Source organism: Myxocyprinus asiaticus, chromosome 19, assembly GCF_019703515.2.
Source record: "Myxocyprinus asiaticus isolate MX2 ecotype Aquarium Trade chromosome 19, UBuf_Myxa_2, whole genome shotgun sequence".
Taxonomy (NCBI): Eukaryota; Metazoa; Chordata; class Actinopteri; order Cypriniformes; family Catostomidae; genus Myxocyprinus; species Myxocyprinus asiaticus.
This window is the reverse complement of record NC_059362.1, coordinates 21532004-21551898: the sequence shown is the minus strand read 5'-3', so window position 1 is coordinate 21551898 and position 19895 is coordinate 21532004. Positions and strand designations below refer to the sequence as shown.

Genomic DNA, 19895 nt, shown 5'->3' with positions numbered 1-19895 from the left:
TTAGTTAAAATAACTAAAAAATAAAGTTCAAAGTTTGAAATCTAGGTGTCTTGCTTTATTGTGTAGGTTTAACCTTAACCCTGCTTAATGAAAATTACCCCATAGTACCACCTAGTGTCCAACCAGCGGTAATACCGGTGTTCGTCAGTTTCCTGTGGAGTTTTTTTTTTCTGCGACCAACCGCCCAATCAAAACTTGGTCGACCAAGACTCTTCTCATCAACTAACATTTGGTCGACTATTAGGGGGCAGCCCTAATAGTAGGTATCTTTATATGCTGGACAAATGAAGTGTATTATTATTTTACTCATTCAAAAACCCATTACAAATTCCAGAGGGAACCCATGCTGAAGTAGCCTTCCGGGTTGGCCTACAAATTGATGTCAAGCACTAAAAGCAGATAATTCAAAATCAAAGACCCAAGTGTGGAAAACAAAAAGATACTTGCACAAGAACTGCTTAGTGTTACCTGGGCGGAACTGCTTGACCAGGATGAAACAGTGTGAGGTGGTGTTGAAAATCAGCACAGAGACACTGGAGAGAGGTAAAAAAGGGAAGAGAAGAGAATTTAGAAAATGAGTTGGCATTTAGAGATGCACTTCCAGTTTGATCAGTACTTGACATTGGATATCTTTCATTCATTTTGATGCATCCAGTCCTGCCAGAGTAACAACAAATGAAAGTGATAGGATAACTACACTCACTGGCTTCCTTAGACTGAGTGATAAGGAGAGTGGGCACATTTGTGAACGTGAGTATGAAATAGAGAGAGAGAGAGATAGAGAGAGAGAGAGAGAGAGAGAAATATTCAAGAAGCGCATGGACACCCATGCTCCAAAAAGCCACAACAATCACCCAGGATTCACACCTTGGCTGTTGTCTTGGCTTTTCACTTTATCTCTGTTTGAGACTAAACCTAATGCCTTAAGAAGGGGAGAATAAATCCCTGTTTCTTAAGGATCTCTGTATAATAGGATTTATTCACTGAAGCATACTGAGATAGACAGACCTTGGTAGAATGAAAGCAAGCTAATCGCTCGGTGTGGAAGGAGGTCAGAGGACAGAGTGTCTCCCTCCAGTACTTTCACACAAGAAACATCTTTCTTTCCCACTCTCCAACCAGGATAACATGTATGGCCCTGTTTACATCTCAGGTGATCTGATCACAAGTGGTCAGGTGAGATACAGTAGATCACCGTTTACACCTGGTATTAACATGCATCTTAAATGCATGTAAACACTTGTGATTAGATTTTGTAGAGGGGATTTTGTCACATGTATCAATTAGTAAGAATAAAACCAAGCAAAGCAAAGCAAAGCAAAGCACAACAAAACAAAACTAACAAAAAAAAATTTATAAAACTAAACGAAACAAAGCCAAAAAAAACAAAAACAAAACAAATCAAATTAAAAAACAAACAAACCAAAAAAACAAATCAAACAAATCAATTTTTTTAATAAATTAAAAAAACTACAAAGCCAGACATAACAAAGGCAAAATAAGCAAAGGAGTGAAACAAAAATATATCCATTTATCCAAAGTGATCTGTGTCACTGCAGGCTGATATCAGGCATCACAAAGATTAGGGATATGCAAGAATAGTTGATTAATCAAGTACTCGTTCAGCTGTAAATATGTGACTAGTAAAAACTACTTGAATATTGCAAGTTGATTTTCCTTTGTGCCTTTGCCTACCACGGGCAACAATGGAACTGCTTCTCTCACCTAAATCTTGCCATTTCAACTCAATGCACTGGTTGACGTTGTGGATGAATGACGTTGTTAAAAGGAACAATTCACCCCAAAAGAAAATTATGTCATTATTTAAAGTGATTGTATCACTTCAGAAGACTTGGAATGTATGTTTTTATGTGCGAGTTCAAATGTTTGTTTTTTTTGGCCATCCCTAGATATTCTGTTAATTCTTGTACATGTATATTCGGCTGGATGGTTGTTATTTTTTTTAAAGTCGCATGTCATCGGCAAAGTTTCTAACCCTTGTTTGACTACAATGATTGATTCACAGATGAGTATGTGGTCATTTATTGCTATCTGGGATGCATGAAGATGCATTAGCATTTGCACTACGAATGTGATGCAGTTTCTGACTACCTCTGAATGTGGTTTGAGTGATCAGATAACAAAATGTTCTACAATGCATTGCATTAGCTTGGTGAGGGTACGTGTGTAATTGTTTTGATGGCAGTGGAGAGAGACTGCTCTCTGAGTGGGGAAAGCAGATATTTCTGTAGAGTCAGGAAGCCCTGCCCCTAAAGCGTGCTATAGAATCAGCCACACCATTCTGACAGCAAATCTATACACGCGCACACACAAAAACTTAGAATCTTACCCACAATATGCATTCAGAATTCTAAAACCACTTGTTCTGTGCTGGACCCACTTTATATTAAGTGCTTTAAACTTCCATGTACTTAATTTGTTTAATTTAAGTGTTTGATACAATGCACCAAACTGTTTTGACATGGCCACAATAAACAAGTAAGAGTACACCAATCTTATCAAAAACACACCTTTATTTGTTCACAAAAGAACAGCAGAAATTCTCCATGACATGACTAAAATGATACAGTATATCAGCAAACCTCATTATCTAGAGACACCATGTTTTTGTGCCTGGGACCTGAATAAGAGAGTCCTTTTCCATTTTAAGGGCCCCAATCTAACTCTTAGCTCCACCTTCTCTCCTGTCCTCCCTTTCATCAGGAGGAAGTAGCTTTCAAGGCTCACTCTTGTTGTCTGTCTGTCCCTGTGCTGCATCCTTTCTTCATTCTGATGAGCTATTGAGTATGGGCTATGCTGAATGGAGAGTGCAGTCTGGGTCAACACTTTGAAACAGTGCGCCTGATGGGTCAGTGCTCCAGCGAGCCTCGGCATGTCCAAGTGTTGTGATCCTCACTGCTTCACCTCTCCACCCTGACAATACTGTCAAAAGCCCTATTCGGATGGCAATTATTTTACATGGGGACGTGAGGTAATTCCAGCATTTACAGGGGGTAGTCAGTGATTTTATTGCCGTCCGAATCCGAAATGCCAGTGTTTTTTTCTCACCTCCCGTGAGAAAATTCCTGGCCAAATTACATACTGTTTTATGACAAACACCAATGTTGTGTGGTAATTTAATTACCATCCAAATCCACATTCCTGAGTTTATAATCCAAAAGACGTTTTGGAAATCCTTTTTGACCACTGCTAAGTGCCGTAAGTTTGCGCTGCGCGTGGTAACAGCTCTGGCGGTAAGGGACAGCTGTGAAAGTTGGAGGATTGTGTAAAAGAAATTTTTGAAATAATTCACAAAATATAAAATTATGTCGCCACTCCACCACAGTGAGTGGGAACTCTTCAGTAGAAGGGAAAGAAAAACGAGAGCCAGATCATGTAAACTTTTGAAATGGTCCATTATTATGACAGCAATGTAATAAAACTGTAATATATCACATTTTAACATAGAAACGTTTACTAAATACATTTATACATAGGGCTTGCAAGACTACTCATTTATACGGGTTGAGTAGTCCCAGAACAGTTGCTAATGTCTAACTTTTTAAAAGGTTTAATGTCTTTTAAAACGTTTAATTTTCTACCTCCACTTTTTAAACACTGACAGATAATTCCAAATGATGTCCATCATTTTGATAGATAAAACATAAGAAAACCATTTTTACCTTAGTTCCTCAAATTTTCATTTTAACTCTCTTTACTGTCCTTGATATGTGTGGCTTCTTTATCTCCTTGCGTGCGCTTAGAGAGCGCACAAGTGGCGCAACTGAGGTGATGTGGGTGACAAAAGCTGCGTACCCCCAATGACAGATTTATTTGGCTGCGTTGATCAACAGTCTTGTCCCTACAGATTCTTGATTCATTTAATTGCTCATCGCAAGAATTTTGGCTTGCTCCGTATGTGAAAATGTACACTGTAAATGTCCGTAGCGTGGTTCCTTCATGCTTTAAAAATTTTCTTTTCACTTTAGCGTAATTTCAAACATACTGTATTTAAATGCAAAGTTTGTGGATCTATGTATTTTCCATATAACAAGTGCAACTGCAATCATGTGATCGACAAAAAGTCTCGCTTGTCCCCTGTGATGAGTTTTATCACAGAGGAGCCATGAAAATATACTTTTACAGACATCACCCTGAGAAACAACTGCCGTCCGAATAGGGCTTTTAAGTCACACAGAATGCGTCACACGCCATTAAGCATGCTTTTCATTAAGTCTATATGGTTTTCGCTGCAGGATACAATACAATAGGAGGGACAGTGAGGGGAGAAGTGTCCTGGTGTAACAATGTCACAAGTAGTGATAGACCAATTTATTGGTCATGTCGATTAACAACCGATATCTTTGCCCGATTAGCCAATTAATGGAAATAGTAATTTCACCAAGTGTCAGCTTAAAAATCTACAAACAGTCTCGTTAATTGAGTCACTTTCTTCTTTTTGCACTGGTTTAGAGAGTGATTCACTAAAGGAATTAAACGCAATTCCAATTTGAGGAGATATTGTAGAGAATGAAGCAGACCACCGCAATCTGGCCAGTACTGTACAGCATAACTTCACAACTGTGATCCAGACACCTGAATCATCTCATTAACATCATTATTTGATTAATTTCTACTACCATGATTGATAAAAATGTACACAAACATCTCTTTTAAATAAAATTCAGTTTACCACCTGCTTTCCTCAGGAGGTAATCACATGGTCTTAATTTCACCGGGCAAATAACAGTTTTGTGAATAAAGCGCAATCTATAATAAGCATAATTTATATAAAAAAGAAGGCATGTTTGTGTGGAACACAATGACTTAATTTATATACTCAAGACGCAGCATTATTTCAGCACTGATTGTGCCTGCTTAAACTAGATTGTGGGTGGTTAGTGAATAAGACGCCGCTTTTTGCATTGAAATACCAAGCACAAAAGCGGCACATCCATTTAGAGAATTCGACCCTTTATTTGCTATAATTAAATTGCATTACAAAAGTACAACTGCATTATATTGGCAATTAGCCACGCTGTTTTCCAGATATCTGTTTCATATCGACCATTAAAAAAATACCCATAATCGGTCGACCACTAATCCCAAGTCAATCATCTACACAGAGAGCTTTACAAATCCATGAACACGAGGATGCACAGACACACACATACTCATCAATGCTCTCCATGACCCCCAGGTCTTCACAAAAGACAATTGACACCAACTCCTTACCACCCAAGGACTAACAGAGCTCACAAAAGACTGCATCAGTGGCACTAATGACCTGAACAGATGCTCCTCTTAATGGCTTTACCTTTCAACTCTAGAATCCCCCACCATCCCAACTACACAGACACATTAAAACAAGCTCATTTACTGTATAAATACACTAAACAGTCAAACAAAACAACGAGTCATAATCAAATGGTGATGTTTTAGATATTTCAACGTGCACAAATAGTTTGTCAGTACATTGATTTGTACAAAATGAAGCACATGCACACACTCACATTACAAAAATTGTTCGACCCTGGCAAAATGAAGGACCTTTTTGTTATTACCTAAAAAACAAAACAAAAAAAAAAACAAAAAAAAACTGTTGGTTTCAATGGTAAAATAACGATTGTCTTGCTTCTCTTTTTAAGCTTCCTCCAGCTTTTCACCTTGTCCAAACCAGGGTTAACATGATAAAGCATCAAGTTCACATCGCTTCCATGTCAATCTGGGTTTTGGTCCTTACCAGCAAAGCAATTTTGTCACTCACTTGGCTCCATGTTAGTCCAGTTGCTCTGGGTACCCCTGGCTAGGGTGACATTTTATTGCTCCAGCTTCTTGGTCCACATTGTTCTGATTTCATCATATTTTGCTTTCAGGAGGGACAGAAAAATTACTCGCTGCAAAATTGCCACATCTTTCATGATTAGGACATGGTTTACACAAACCCACAGGGACTATGTTTTGGTTTGTGGATCCCTTTCACACAGACATGGTCCACATGCTCCTCACTAAAGAACTAAGGCCTTCTTAAGAAAATTAATATATGGACATGCTGTAACTCTTTCAGAGACTTTGTTGTTGAGAATGACTGAATCTCCAGACAGCTCTATGTGAAAGTAAAATGGTCTGGATATATTGACACATTTCCCACAGAGGTACTCAATTCACATGGATTCATACAAATAGCTTTAATGAACCCTGTATGAGAGGTCAGCTATGATCTCAAGGTAGCAGTGAAAAACTGTAGATGTACAAAGAGGCTGCTCTTAGGTGTAATGACCCAAGGACAACTTTGGAAGCGGTTGTGTGGGAAAAGAGTCTAAAGTGGAACTGGTTTTACTCTTAAACAAGCTTCAAGTCTGATCAGAGATCAACGACTGCACTGAAGACAGGTGGAGGGCCGCAGGAGTACTTTGCAAGGCTTTCTCACTTACCTGAACCCAACTAACAACAGTACTGGGTATAACAGTGAGTGAGAGAGAGAGAGAGAGAGAGAGAGAGAGATTTCTCTTGACAAAGTTCAATGCAGGCCTGTGCGTGTAAAAGACAGATATGAACAGAGATCAAGATGCATACACAAAAACTCCCAGGGCAAGGGAGAGCTTCCTATTGTAGCACCATGTTGAGACATTCCTGGCCCACGGGCCCTTAATCCTCCCAGGTTTATAGTTGCCTTAAGGTTGGCAATTGATTTACACTCAAAACAATACTGGAGACACCGCTCTGAGTATATGGCTAAATAGGCAAACAGGAAACCCAAATCTCCCTTTCTCCCTTCATAAAGGCTGAAAATATGCAACCGACTCTTTTGGATTGATAAGAGGTCCTGAAGGTGAGCTACACATTCAATGAATAAATGAATTAAGTCTCCTTCAACCCACGTCAACTATCAAGCATCCATAGTAATTTGGCAACATTTGCTTGCATGCACAACCACAAGCGAGATATTTATGAATTCACATCTGAGAGGTAGTTTGTAGTAGGTAATTCAGTACATTGTCACTTCAGTATAATGTCAAAATAGATCTTTTAGGAACAGGGTAATGTGCCAACTGACACACATCTCTATTTAGTACATTACGCAGTTTCTTAGAAGGCAATCTGAACTAAAGCAAAATAAAAATAGAAGAGAGAGACAGAGAAAAAGAAAAGACAAACCAAAGAAATCAGATTCAAAATCTGAGAGGATTCTATTATTTGTAAGCTGATATTTTATATATAACTATATAAATGGATTTAAATAGTAAAAAAAAAAAAAGAAAAAATTATATTAAGACATAGTCTTACCTATCATGGGTTTGCATAAAGTCCCAAGACTTCTTTGTTCCATTCTGTGAAAAAGAGCAAAAATAAAAATATCCTATCATATTTGAAATAACATCATCATCGAAAAATTCAGGTAAATATGTCAACATTATATACAAAAACAGCAACAAACAAATGAGACAGACACTTTTCGATATGATAAAGCACATGCCAACTTAAAACAAACAAACAAACAAACAAAAACATTTCAATGTAGTTGCTAGCAGCAGTAGCAGAATCTGGCAGTTATTGGAGGCTAAGTTAAAGCAGATGAAATGGAAACTAACAAATGAAAGATTATTTTTTTTTTTTTAAATGTCAAGTAAAGGAAGTGCTGTGCTATTTGGAGGTGGAGGGTCCGTCATGGTCTGGGGCAGTGTGTCATTTAAAAAAAAAAATAAAATCATGGTTGAACGTAGTCTTTTCCGAATTTATTGAATATGAGGAGAGGGCCTTGCATGTGAAATTTTAAATCTTTATAGCTCAAACGGGGTAGTGGGGTGGCTGTTTTGAACAGCTACTGTAAATTTACAACTAACTCAGCAAAAAAAGAAACGTCCCTTTTTCAGGACACTGTATTTTAAAGATAATTTTGTAAAAATCCAAATAACTTTACAGATCTTTATTGTAAAAGGTTTAAACAATGTTTTCCATGCTTGTTCAGTGAACCATAAACAATTAATGAACAAGCACCTGTGGAACATTCGTTAAGAAATTAACAGCTTACAGACGGTAGGCAATTAAGATCAGAGTTATAAAAACTTCTACTGACTCTGAAAAACACCAAAAGATAGATGCCCAAGGTCCCTGCTCATCTGCGTGAACGTGCCTTAGGCATGCTGCATGGAGGCATGAGGACTGCAGATGTGGCCAGGGCAATAAATTGTAATGTCTGTATTGTGAGATGCCTAAGACAGCGCTACAGGGAGACAGGAAGGACAGCTGATCATCCTTGCAGTGGCAGACTACCTGTAACAACAGGATCAAGTGAAAGGATCGGTACAGGATTGGTACACCCGAATATCACACCAGCGGGACAGGTACAGGATGGCAACAACAACTGCCCGAGTTACACCAGGAACGCACAATCCCTCCATCAGTGTGCAGACTGTCTACAATAGGCTGAGAGAGGCTGGACTGAGGGCTTGTAAGCCTGTTGTAAGGCAGGTCCTTACCAGACATCACCGGCAACAACGTCGCCTGTGGGCACAAACCCACCTTCGCAAAAAGTGCTCTTCACTGACGAGTCACGGTTTTGTCTCACCTGGGGTGATGGTCAGACTCGCGTTTATCATCGAAGGAATGAGCGTTACACCGAGGCCTGTACTCTGGAGCGGGATCGTTTTGGAGGTGGAGGGTCAGTCATGGTCTGGGACGGTGTGTCACAGCATCATCGGACTGAGCTTGTTGTCATTGCAGGCAATCTCAACGCTGTGCGTTACAGGGAAGACATCCTCCTTCCTCATGTGGTACCCTTCCTGCAGGCTCATCCTGACATGACCCTCCAGCATGACAATGCCACCAGCCATACTGCTCGTTCTGTGCGTGATTTCCTACAAGCAGGGGCGGGTTTACGATTTCTGAGGCCCCAAGCAACCGACTAACCCGGGGCCCATTTACATTTTTTATTTTAAATCATAATTTTAAATTCATTCTATTAGCCATTGTAGCCAAGTACATTCAAAATGTTTAATGAAATAGAAATCTAGTTAAAGATAATTCATGCATGTTTTCCAGTTTTTCCACAATACAGTAATTAAAAAGCAATATTTACCTACATATATTTTTACAAAACACTTTTTTTTTATTATGTTTTATTTTTTTATTTTTTGGTGAACAGGGTGTGCAAAACCTACTACACTCAATAACATTTTGGAATTCAGTTGTTATTAATTAATATTATAACCCAACATTTATTTACTGTTGTCCAGTTTGTCATTATAATTTGATACAGTATTATTATTATTACTTTTAGGATATGTTGTATACAATAGTAATATATTCCTCTCTTATTTACTTTCACCTGGAGCTTATATTTTAACACTGCAGTGTATTGTTCACCATGCTGCAAAAGGCAGTATTTTATGTTAGCATCGTAAGCAACATTAGTAACAGTACTGTAACAGTAAACATACAAGGCACAGTGGCCCCTCAGCACACTAGAGCAGAAGGGAAAAAACATAATTGCTGTTTATCAAGCACTTAAACTTTGCTTGGGGCAGAACAATCTGCAATAATGCTAAACATTGTAACAGTCATCTCTTTGCAACCTGAACTTGTTCAGAACGTTAAATCTTTGTGACACATGTGCAAAAAACCATCTAGATGCAGCGCAACGAATTAAACAGAACGCAGGTGTCGACATGCGTTTCTGAAACCTGAAGTTGTTATTAACTTGACACTGTGTCTTGAAATGTGCCGGTCCTGTGTGAGACACTGAAGAAACAGCGAGACGCGGTGCAGCAGTCAAGGACGTTCATCCTGTGCACACAAAAACACGTTCAGTGTGAACGGCCCCTAACTTTTCTGTTCGCGCATATCTGTGAGTGAGAGTGCGTGGGCGAAACAAGTTCAGAAGGCCAATATATTTTTTCATAAATTACAAACCCGAACCCAAAGTCCTACTTGAAAAACTGACCCGAACCCGCCGGACCTCTAACATGAACCGCTCTGAAAGCGCTGACAACAGCGTATTCGCACGTGTACCCAGAACAACATGTAGGAGCTTTCTTAACGGGGCAGGGGCCCCCCGACATCGTTGGCATGGTGGTTAAAACTGCTACTGCCTGCAAGACAGGAATGTCAGTGTTCTGCCATGGCCAGTGAAGAGCCCAGATCTCAATGTCCGGGAATTGCAAGTGCCTTGGTGGAAGTGTGAGGTAACATCTCACAGCAAGAACTGGCAAATCTGGTGCAGTCCATGAGGAGGAGATGCACTGCAGTACTTAATGCAGCTGGTGGCCACACCAGATACTGAGTGTTACTTTTGATTTTTATTATCACACTGTGTTCAGCTCAGACTTAGAAGACAGAAATTTGAACAGTCAGAACACTATAGCATTTATACTGAAGGGTGTGCAGCTCTTAAAAGGTCAGTAGTAATTTAGCCAAGGTTTATCTAGTGCTAAAGCCGGCGATATTGTGTGCACTTCTTTTACTCTCAACCAGGGTATGAAATTAACCAAAAGGTGGGAACTTTTTGAACAGTGGCAGGCAATTTTGCTCATCTTTTCACCGACCTGTATGTTTCCGACACGTCTGCACCTGTATTTAGCGTGTTCCACTTGTGATCGGATCTCCAGAAACAGATGTTTATACTACAGTACGTCTGAACAGGCATGCTTGAAGGAACACATTTGATTATATTTTGAAGAACAGACAAAAGAAAAGCAGCCGTGCATGTGTCTGATTCACTGTTTGATGAGATGTTCAATGGGGCTCTGTCGCCCATGAGCGCAGCGCGAGCTCTTTTCGCAAAACTTGCATTTGTTTCTTCTCTGTTTTGCTCTTCTTGTGAGCACTGCAAATGATCTCAGGCAACCTCAGGAGGTGCTCTGAGTTTAAATCACTTTAAATCCAGCAGTTTAGCATTTTACTGTACATGGATTGTGAATAGCCTATAAATACTGTATATTTGCATCAGATACAGGTGGCTGTAAAAATCTAAGTGGCTGGTAAAATTGGTTTCATAACCTGCTCTTAACAGAGGTGTGGAAAATTACAAAGATCTGCAATGGAGGCATTGTGGATATCAAATGCGAGACTAAGTAAGACCAACTAATTTATATATAAAAATTAAACAAAATTGCAGGCTAATGTCTTTTCACTTGATCTTAGCACAGCATATATTGCAATGCCTATAATATGTGACACTTCCAGTACTTTTGTAAATTGCCTAAAATGCAGGCTATATGAGTTCAATTAAACTGACTAATTACAGTTTCATGTTATGATTATCATACAACTCTTCATTTGAATGCAAGAACAGTGTATAGAAGTAAGTTGTGTTTGACCTTTGTTAAGACTCAAGTTGTTTAAGTGGCTTTGCTTCACCTTTGCACACTTTAAAAACAGGATTTGATTTTGAGCCAGAATATTTTAAACTATAGCAAGGTTCGCACAAAACACTTTAAAATCAGGAGGAAGATAGGGGCCAGTAAAAGTCATTTGATTTCTGGTAACATAATTATTTATTTTGCTTTTCTTATCTTTATGTTCCTTATTGTGTTTTGAATGGTACAAAATGAAATTTTTGCCAAAACTGTTATACAGTTTACTATAAACAACTGTTATACTAAATTATGCTCAGGGCAAGTTATAAATTAACATGTTTTGCAATACATACCGTATCATGACGTGTATCGTATTTTGATGTTGTTGTTAATACCCAGCCATAATGCCGTATGGCCCAGTGTGTGCTTTAGTACTGTACTTGAATGAGCATCACCTCATGCAAATTTTAATTGCAAAACATCCTCATGTCTTACAAGCAACTCACAACAAGAGTTCAACTTGTAGTGTTGGAGGACAACTGACTGATCACTCAGTATTCAGCATGCTAATTAACACTGACACCCTGATGTCAACAATTCAATCAACTAAGCTGAGGTAAAGTTACATGCCCAGTAAGAGGCTTGGCATCATACATGTGTTCTCTGCAGATCATGTATCGTATTTCTTAAATGGAACCATTATTACAGTGAAACTGCCTATCCAAAACATATGTTTATCTTGAAGACTTACATGCCCATTATCTGTCTCAACAGATATCAAATCATGATCATGCGTCATAGTAATGAACAGGTATTACTTTGATAATAAAGAGGTTTTGGAAATTTGTAATTTTCTTTTTATGGGCGCTCTTTGTGCTTACGCCCACGATAGCTATTCATTCACCACAAAAGAGTGAATTAGCCCATCATACGAAGCATATGCTCAACATACCGTAGGAGGTATCTTATATGGTTGTCACGATACCTTAATCACAGTATTACAAAACAAGCTGAAGTTTCACGATACCAAGTAGCAGAGTAAATAACTTTAATATCACACATAATTACAGTTATGGCAGCACCATTTTTAGGCCCACCAAACACCAAATTGTGGCATAATTTTGGCAGAGCAAATACTATTAGTAACGTATGTGCGATGGTAGTAATGGTAGTTTAGGCCTACCATATAATTTTGGCAGTGCAAATAATATTAGTACTGCGCATACAATGGTAGTAATTGCAGTACCATATTTCCGATTCTATCATTTGAGGAATATTGTGGCAACACCTGTATTTTGAGGCTCAGTTACCACAATACTACTGTCGCACCGGTATACCACACAGTATCTTGAAATGGTCATGTATCTTTTTCAGAGAATACAATGATCTGACCTTCTCTTACACTGCGCTAACCACAAAGGTTCCTCTAAGTCCAGACAAGCTCATTATTCGGAAAAATACCAACTGAGAATCTCAAATGCCATGAGTAGGTGTGCATTGCCATCCTACTTTGTACCACCCAGACTGCAAACAGTCATATAGAAACTCTGCAAGTCTCAGCATTTTTATTTGAATAAAAAAACAGTAAAGACATCAATAAGGAATAAGAAAAGAAAAAGAATTAGCTGATTGGCGGATCAGCTGGATGTATATTATTAAGTCAAATAATTAAAGGCCTCATTACACTCTCACAAACAGACACTGTGCTATTTAAAAAATGCAGCACCTTTTTCCAGTTGAACAGCTTAAGTGTGACCTACCTAATCATGGTTGCAGACCTGATCTGTTAATAAGAAGCAAGGCTCCATTAATGGAAATAGTCTTCGGTTACCTGAGGCACCAGTGTAAAATGAGAGTGTGGAAAGTGAACCTGCATACCAAGCATGGTCAGTGGATCCAATGGGGTCATGCCTGCTTTGAGAAATGCCTCTTTTTGTGCTAATGACCTGTGTCTTTTGGCTCCAAAATGTGGCTGTTTTGGAGGGAAGACTGAAAAAGTGGAACAGACTTCAGTTTCATGTATCTGTATGGTGTCAGAGTTGCTCCATTAAGAGAAGACGACCTAGTTGAATGCTTGAAAGGGTCCTTATAATCTTCGTACTTTAAGCATAACTGCTTTTTCTGCTACAGTTCATTAAAGTACATAGATGCTATGAGAAAAGAACAAGGATGTATTTTTTAAGGATGAGTTTATGTGAACATACAAAATACAAGAATACAGTACATTTCAGCAAAGAGAAAAAGAAAAGTGGGCATTTAAAGTTCTAATATTTTAATCAATATTTGAAAACCATTTAGGACTCAAAAATAAGGGCCAGTGTGAGTAGTTGGGAATTCTGCTCATTTAAACTTCTCAGCAAGGTAACGTTATTTAGCTGGGTAACAGAGGTTTTGTCAAAATTTAGATAGTGTCTTCGAGGCATCAGTAAGAAATGTTGAAAATTATAAACCATTCAGAAATGTTTTATATCCTATGCCATCACGTTCCACCATATGTCATTGTGTTATATTATTACTTTGTATAATCTCCAGATATTATTGCAAATTTAAATTATGTTTTTGAAAATGTAACATTTTTTTGGTTGGGCCAGTAAAAATTTTAGATTTTCATTGCCCTACCAACAAACTATCCTTACTGTTAAGAAGATTCTGTTCAGGGTGCCAAGAAGGTGTTCACCTGGTTCCTAATCATGTCAAAGTGATCCAAACATATTTGTGTAGGTGTTAAATTCTTTATTTTAACTGCAGGACAAGGAGAGCAGGGATATAAAGTGCCTTTCCATGGCAAGTGTATACTTGAGTGAATACATGCGGAGGCGCAAGTGGGTGTTTATTAAGTGGAAGGGGATGTAATGTGCTTTTTAAAATGGACACTGCTAGAAGGAAACCCTTAACACTAAATAATTTGAGCAATTCTATAACTGAGGATATATATATATATTTTATTCCCATAAGTGATGATACCAACCAGCTGAAGTAGAGATGAACTGGTGTTTGCGGAGAGGCTTTAGGATTTAATGGAATGTAAACCCAAAAGTCTTAGTCTGAACACCAGTATTAACATCTCAAACACCACGGCTGTAGCAACTTGAGAGAGCACAGAAAGGGAGAGGCCATGCAAGTTCAAACTCAGCAGATGCGCAAGGATGAAATATGCACAGCAATGACAAGCCTGGAAAGTGAAAGTGCCTCAAGAGCACAAGATCTTACAGGATAGAAAGAGACTGAGCAAGGGCTTTAAGGTGACGGCAAAACAGTTTAGATGCAATATTTGTTGTTAAAAGGTCAGGTATGCATATTCACACACCACATACTCCAGGTCTATAGTGCATCTACATAATTACTGCCATGGTTTCCTGAATTATAAAAATAAATAAAAAAAAAAAAAATAAAAAACATTGACTTTATCGACCTTTTTGACAATCAGCACAAATGTTCTGTGTTATCATGAAAGAGCAGACACAATTAACATTTTAGGACATCTGCATAATTGGATGAAGGTTTCAAGATCAGGAAGGATTATAGCTGTTTCCTATACCCTGCAGCAATAGGGAATACCAAATATTTCTGAAATAAATATATGATAAAACATTTCCAATTTCTATAAACCAAACAGTCAACATCAAACAAGAACTCTTATCACACAGAGTCAGCAAATTGCATTACCTCAAACAGCTTCATGAAGGGGTTTCGACAAGATGACTTTGTATCAGTTTCAAAGAACATTCTGTAACATCATCTCAAGATCATTGTGTGTAGCCAACTACTGTAACCTCCACATCAGGGACGTGCCGTCCATATAAGCAAGGTAAGCAGTGCTTACCTAATATAAGGGTGAAAAGAAAAATGACACTATGAAATATTTAAATATACTTGTTAATATAAACTACTGTTTTCGTTCAAATTCTTCATCTTTCATCTCAGTTGAGCAGCACAGACAGTTTTTCAATTATTCACTTTGGCGTCACCCTCAGGTATAAGCACTTTATGTTATGCTTTCTCTGATTCAAAGCATTGTTTACCGCCCTTTCATTCAACACTGTATGCTCATTCAAATTGAATCACACCTGCTACAAATGGCCAAGGTAAGTATGATTACCAAATTGAGTTAGCCAATTAGAAGCTCCTTCCTTCAGTCACACTTTCTGATAGGCTAAATTTGTTTTGCGTCAATACATTCAAGTTCATGTAACTTATGTGTTATTAAGCACTAAAATTGATATAGTGTAAGCATCGACGACCTACGCGGATTTCACAAAGTTGAGAGGCAATCGAAACTTCAACAAGCGGGTGACTTTTACAACAAAGTGACGGAGATGTTCATTCTTAAGGAGAGATGCATGGATTTTGTGTTCAAGTAAAGGTAAATTAATGTATTTATTACAAATCTGTGTTATTGATACCAGGTCATTGATACTAGGTCATTGTTTCTGGTTAGTCTGAGGCTATGAAGTGGTGATCTGGCAATTATGTCCTTCTTGTGTTATGCTGTGTCTGTTTTATAGTTCTAACATTAGGACGCATTGTCTGTTTAAAAAAATATATTGAGGTATGTAGACTGTCGTGTCTATGCGTTCAAGTTAAGATTATTGACGTTGGTGGTCAGATTAGTTAATTGCTGCTGTCCATTCCAGTGTTCTGAATGGTGGGAAGAGTGATGTGTGAGGACTATGATATTGAAACATATAGCCTGCTAGTAACTGGCAATATTTTCTTTTTCTTTTTGTTGTATGTCAAAACAGGCTCTTCTGGCACTGTGGTTCATTGTATGATTTAATGGACATAAACATGCTTGGCTCAATATATGACAATCTTTAATTTGTTTTGATATGAGCAATATTACTGTCCTGAATTGAAAACAATTTGGTCATGAAGTTCACCACTGTGACAATTGTTTCCATTGACTGGTGGGTTCTAGCAACAATTTACGGCAATGACATTTCTGTGACATTACCCTCGCTTGTACAATGTGTTTTGGGCACAGCGTTTAATAATATGTATTAAAAATTTCTGATGCTTGCCCAATCTCAAAGCCCATGGCATGTGCCTGCTCCACATTATAATAATTAATTAAATTATAATTATTGAGTATGTCCCTTTAGTGCAATCAGCATTTTGGAGGCAGACAAACTCATTCAACAGGTTAAGCTTAAACCTAGTAATGCACCCTGGAAAAAATGATACAGGTTGTGTAGATTTGTGTGAAACAGTCTATAAACAAAAATAGGGCATTTGAAACTGCCTAATCGATTTACAGAATTCAGCCGTTCCCATAATGGTAGTCCACGCTGTACATATTGACCGAGAATGGGCAGAAATAGGCAGATAGTGCCAGAAAAACAACTACTGAAATTTTACATCAGCGTTTTCCAACAGGTTAATGATCTAGGTAATGGTCTAGGTATGATGTATCTTTGTATAGGAGGTTTTTAGGTGGTTCTGTTCTACAGTATGTCCCTAATAATCACAAACTGTGTTCATGTGTGGTCATGGATTGCTCTGTTCTTCCATGAACAGTGAGTGGAGGGGTTTAAAATAGTTTCGGGCTGGGGAGCCAAGGATCTCTAAATTTATTCATACCACCACACTGTGCAAACTGATGGGATTTTCAAGGCATTTATAGAAATTCAACTGGGCTTGTTTTCAAAGTGCCAAGCCAAACTCAGCAGTTGAGACATTAAAACCTCTAAATATCATGAGCCTTCACATACCATGTGAGATATATAAGCAATAAATAGAGGCATACAGCTGCCAATGTATGTTAAGTAGGGGTGTAACGGTTCACTCATCTCACGATATGGTTCGTTTCACGTTACTGAACTCACAGTTCGGTTCTCAATTCTTTAAACTAAACCTAAATCAAGAAAAGCTAAGATAGAAAGTTTTTTTATATATATATTACTTTAAAGACATATAAAGAACAGTTCCTTTCCTTTAAAATTTAGCTAAAAGTAGGCTACTGTTCTTAAAAGTGCTAAATGATCCATCAGAGATGTACTGCGACTAAAAATCAGCCTAGAACAGGGCAATGGTGACACCAAATGGAAATATTATCTAATAATTCTACTTTCTGAAATACAGAATTATGTTAGATGTGTGTTGCTTAAACATGGTCACTGATTACATATATTTAAAATATTTTAAATTCAAATCTTATTTTTCGAAAATATTATATTGTCTCTGATTACATCTAAATATTCTTTTCAAAATACATATTTAATGGAAGTGCATACTTATCCAGTTAAATAATAATAATAATTGACTGAATAAATCAAATCAGACATAACATCTGATGGTTTATTTTTAACCTCTGTAATCTTTCATTTTCTTTTATGCAGTCAGAGCAGATCAGTCTCATGCTTCAAACAGACATTTGGTCCCTCGCGCTAAAAACAGAATTTTAGCTAAAGAAAAGATCAGTTTCCAAGATCAGTCTACGATCACATAGGTACAGTTAGTGAAAAAGTTTGCAATGACTGATGGAGAAAAGACAAGAATAATTTCTCAACCAGTGTTCATCAATTCCTAATGTTGCTTTTAGAGATTTTACAAACTATCTTATTGTGGCGGGGTGAGCAAGAGACAGACACAAAAGTAAAAGTAAAAGTAAAAGTAAAATGTCCATAAAGGGGGATAATAAAGTGTCCAGGGGGGAATAGTGTTCATAACAAAGGGGGAATATGGCATTGTCGCTGTGAGACGGGGCTCCGTGATGGGCGGGGTAGTATCTTTGGAATGGCCCAGGCATGAGCTGGGTCAGTCGGCCACACACGCTCCCCCCCAGGGTCCACGGCGCGAGGGCCGGCGGCATCCTCGACGACCTGACTTCCCAGGCCTGCGGCAGGTGAGAGGGGAAGGTGGCCCAGCCTCTAGCCCATCGGCCGCAACATGAGCTGTTCTCCCCCGGTGACTCATTAATCCGTCCGGGAGTCCGAGGAGCGGGTCCGGCGGTGCATCCACTCATCCAAACCCTCCCAGCTTGGGCGTGCGAGGATGCCAGTGTGCACACATGGAGATTTGAAGCCGGCTCCCCGAGAAGAGGTGCACTCTGCGTTTTAAAGACAGTGGTGATGAAGCATTATTCACTTCATGTGTGCTTCATCCACCACTGTCATAATAAGGCTTATTAATTATGCACCTCTTCTCGCTCTCCTTCCCAACTTCTGTCGTGAGCCTGGCTGAAGGGCGGCCCTAAGAGGCAGGGAGACGATGACGAGCCGGAGGGGCAGATCATTCCACCACACTTATCTAAACAGAGGAAGTTAAATCTATAAAATATATAAAAAATATATAAAGTTAAATAAAGTTGCTGCTCCGCAGGTATGAATCCTGTAGAACCAGACAAAGCCCTTCCTAAAAACTCTACAACTACTGTTTTTGTTTTCTTCTTCAAACTTGCACATGCAGTTGTGTTCAATCAACCATTGTGTAGAAAGTTATCACAAGATGATCTCCAGATAATTCCTTTTTTTTAACAGTAGATGATTCCTCACCAAAACTAATTCATCCTAATTAGTGTGCATATGCACATGCTACACACTAGTCTCAGCCTCAGACAGCACACTCACCATCCGTTTTCTGAATTTGATGCACACAAAACTGGTAAGCACTTTGTCAATCTAGCAAGTTAAATCTGAGCACTTCGGAGGAATACCTAGTTACTAGATTTAGCAAAGTTTGCTAGGCTCTTAATAGAAAGTAAAAGAGATTTCCACAATAACAATAGTATGTAATGCTTTGTTGTTGGTTATGTTAAATAATCTGTACTTTTTACTTGTGGATGAACAACAATTCCAACATGATCACATGGGAAGCAGACATGTTGCTACCAAATGTTCTAGTTCCCTGACATCGACCCAATTCTACCAAAATTACACACATTTTGCTCATTCCTTCTATTGGCTGTACACTGTACAGCCGGTCGCAGACACTGATGAATTATTTGAAAAACTCAGTTGCACTGAGTGAGCAGAATAAATGATCGAGAGTTACAAGAAATTCTGGTTTAATGGAGAGCTATAGGCTTTGCTTCAAAGGAGAAATGTGGTACAGGTTTTGTTGCATCACTTCGTGATCATGGTTAAGCATCTTGTTATCTTTGGTCGAAATACAAGGAAGTACATTAATACATACAGCCTCCAATGCCAAGTCAACATCCCTTTGGGTTTTGGCCATGTACATCAACAATAATCTGTTTCCAAGTGTGGTGCCCTGACCCATTAAATTGAGCTTCCCATTTTAAGGTTCTATCTCGACAAAACACAATGCACCCTCCTTATTTAACTACAGCACTTGTTCTTTAAAAATACTGAGAAGTAACTACAACCCAACTGTATTATGTTCTTTAATAGTTCTTTTGATAAGGGACAAATCTGACAAAATTATCCTGCTTTAATGTTAACACAATTTTACATTTTCTGAAGAAAAGTGAGTGGTGCTTGTCTCTGAAAAATTTGCCACAACAATGCTGCAGACTGATGAGTGGTTGCAGGGCATTGCTGCATGGTTTTCTAATATGTTCTGAGTAGTAGTTACCTGGCTACTTCCTGACCCAAGTCAAAAGAGCCCATCCCCAGGTCTCTATGATATCCTCATCTC

At 38.5% G+C, this 19895-nt stretch overlaps 1 protein-coding gene across 2 annotated transcripts in view; it reads right to left on the bottom strand.

Moving 5' to 3' along the window:
* The window catches only part of nudt14 (nudix (nucleoside diphosphate linked moiety X)-type motif 14), a 58971-nt gene that overhangs the window by 24631 nt on the left and 14445 nt on the right, over positions 1-19895 (bottom strand). The window contains exons 2-3 of one of the 2 annotated variants that reach the window (XM_051645483.1): positions 7288-7331; positions 469-533 (exon numbers count right to left, since the gene is read on the bottom strand). In XM_051645483.1, the coding sequence (XP_051501443.1) occupies positions 469-533; positions 7288-7331 (109 nt within the window). The remainder of the gene's footprint in view (positions 1-468; positions 534-7287; positions 7332-19895) is intronic. The other variant, XM_051645485.1, reaches the window with a different exon arrangement.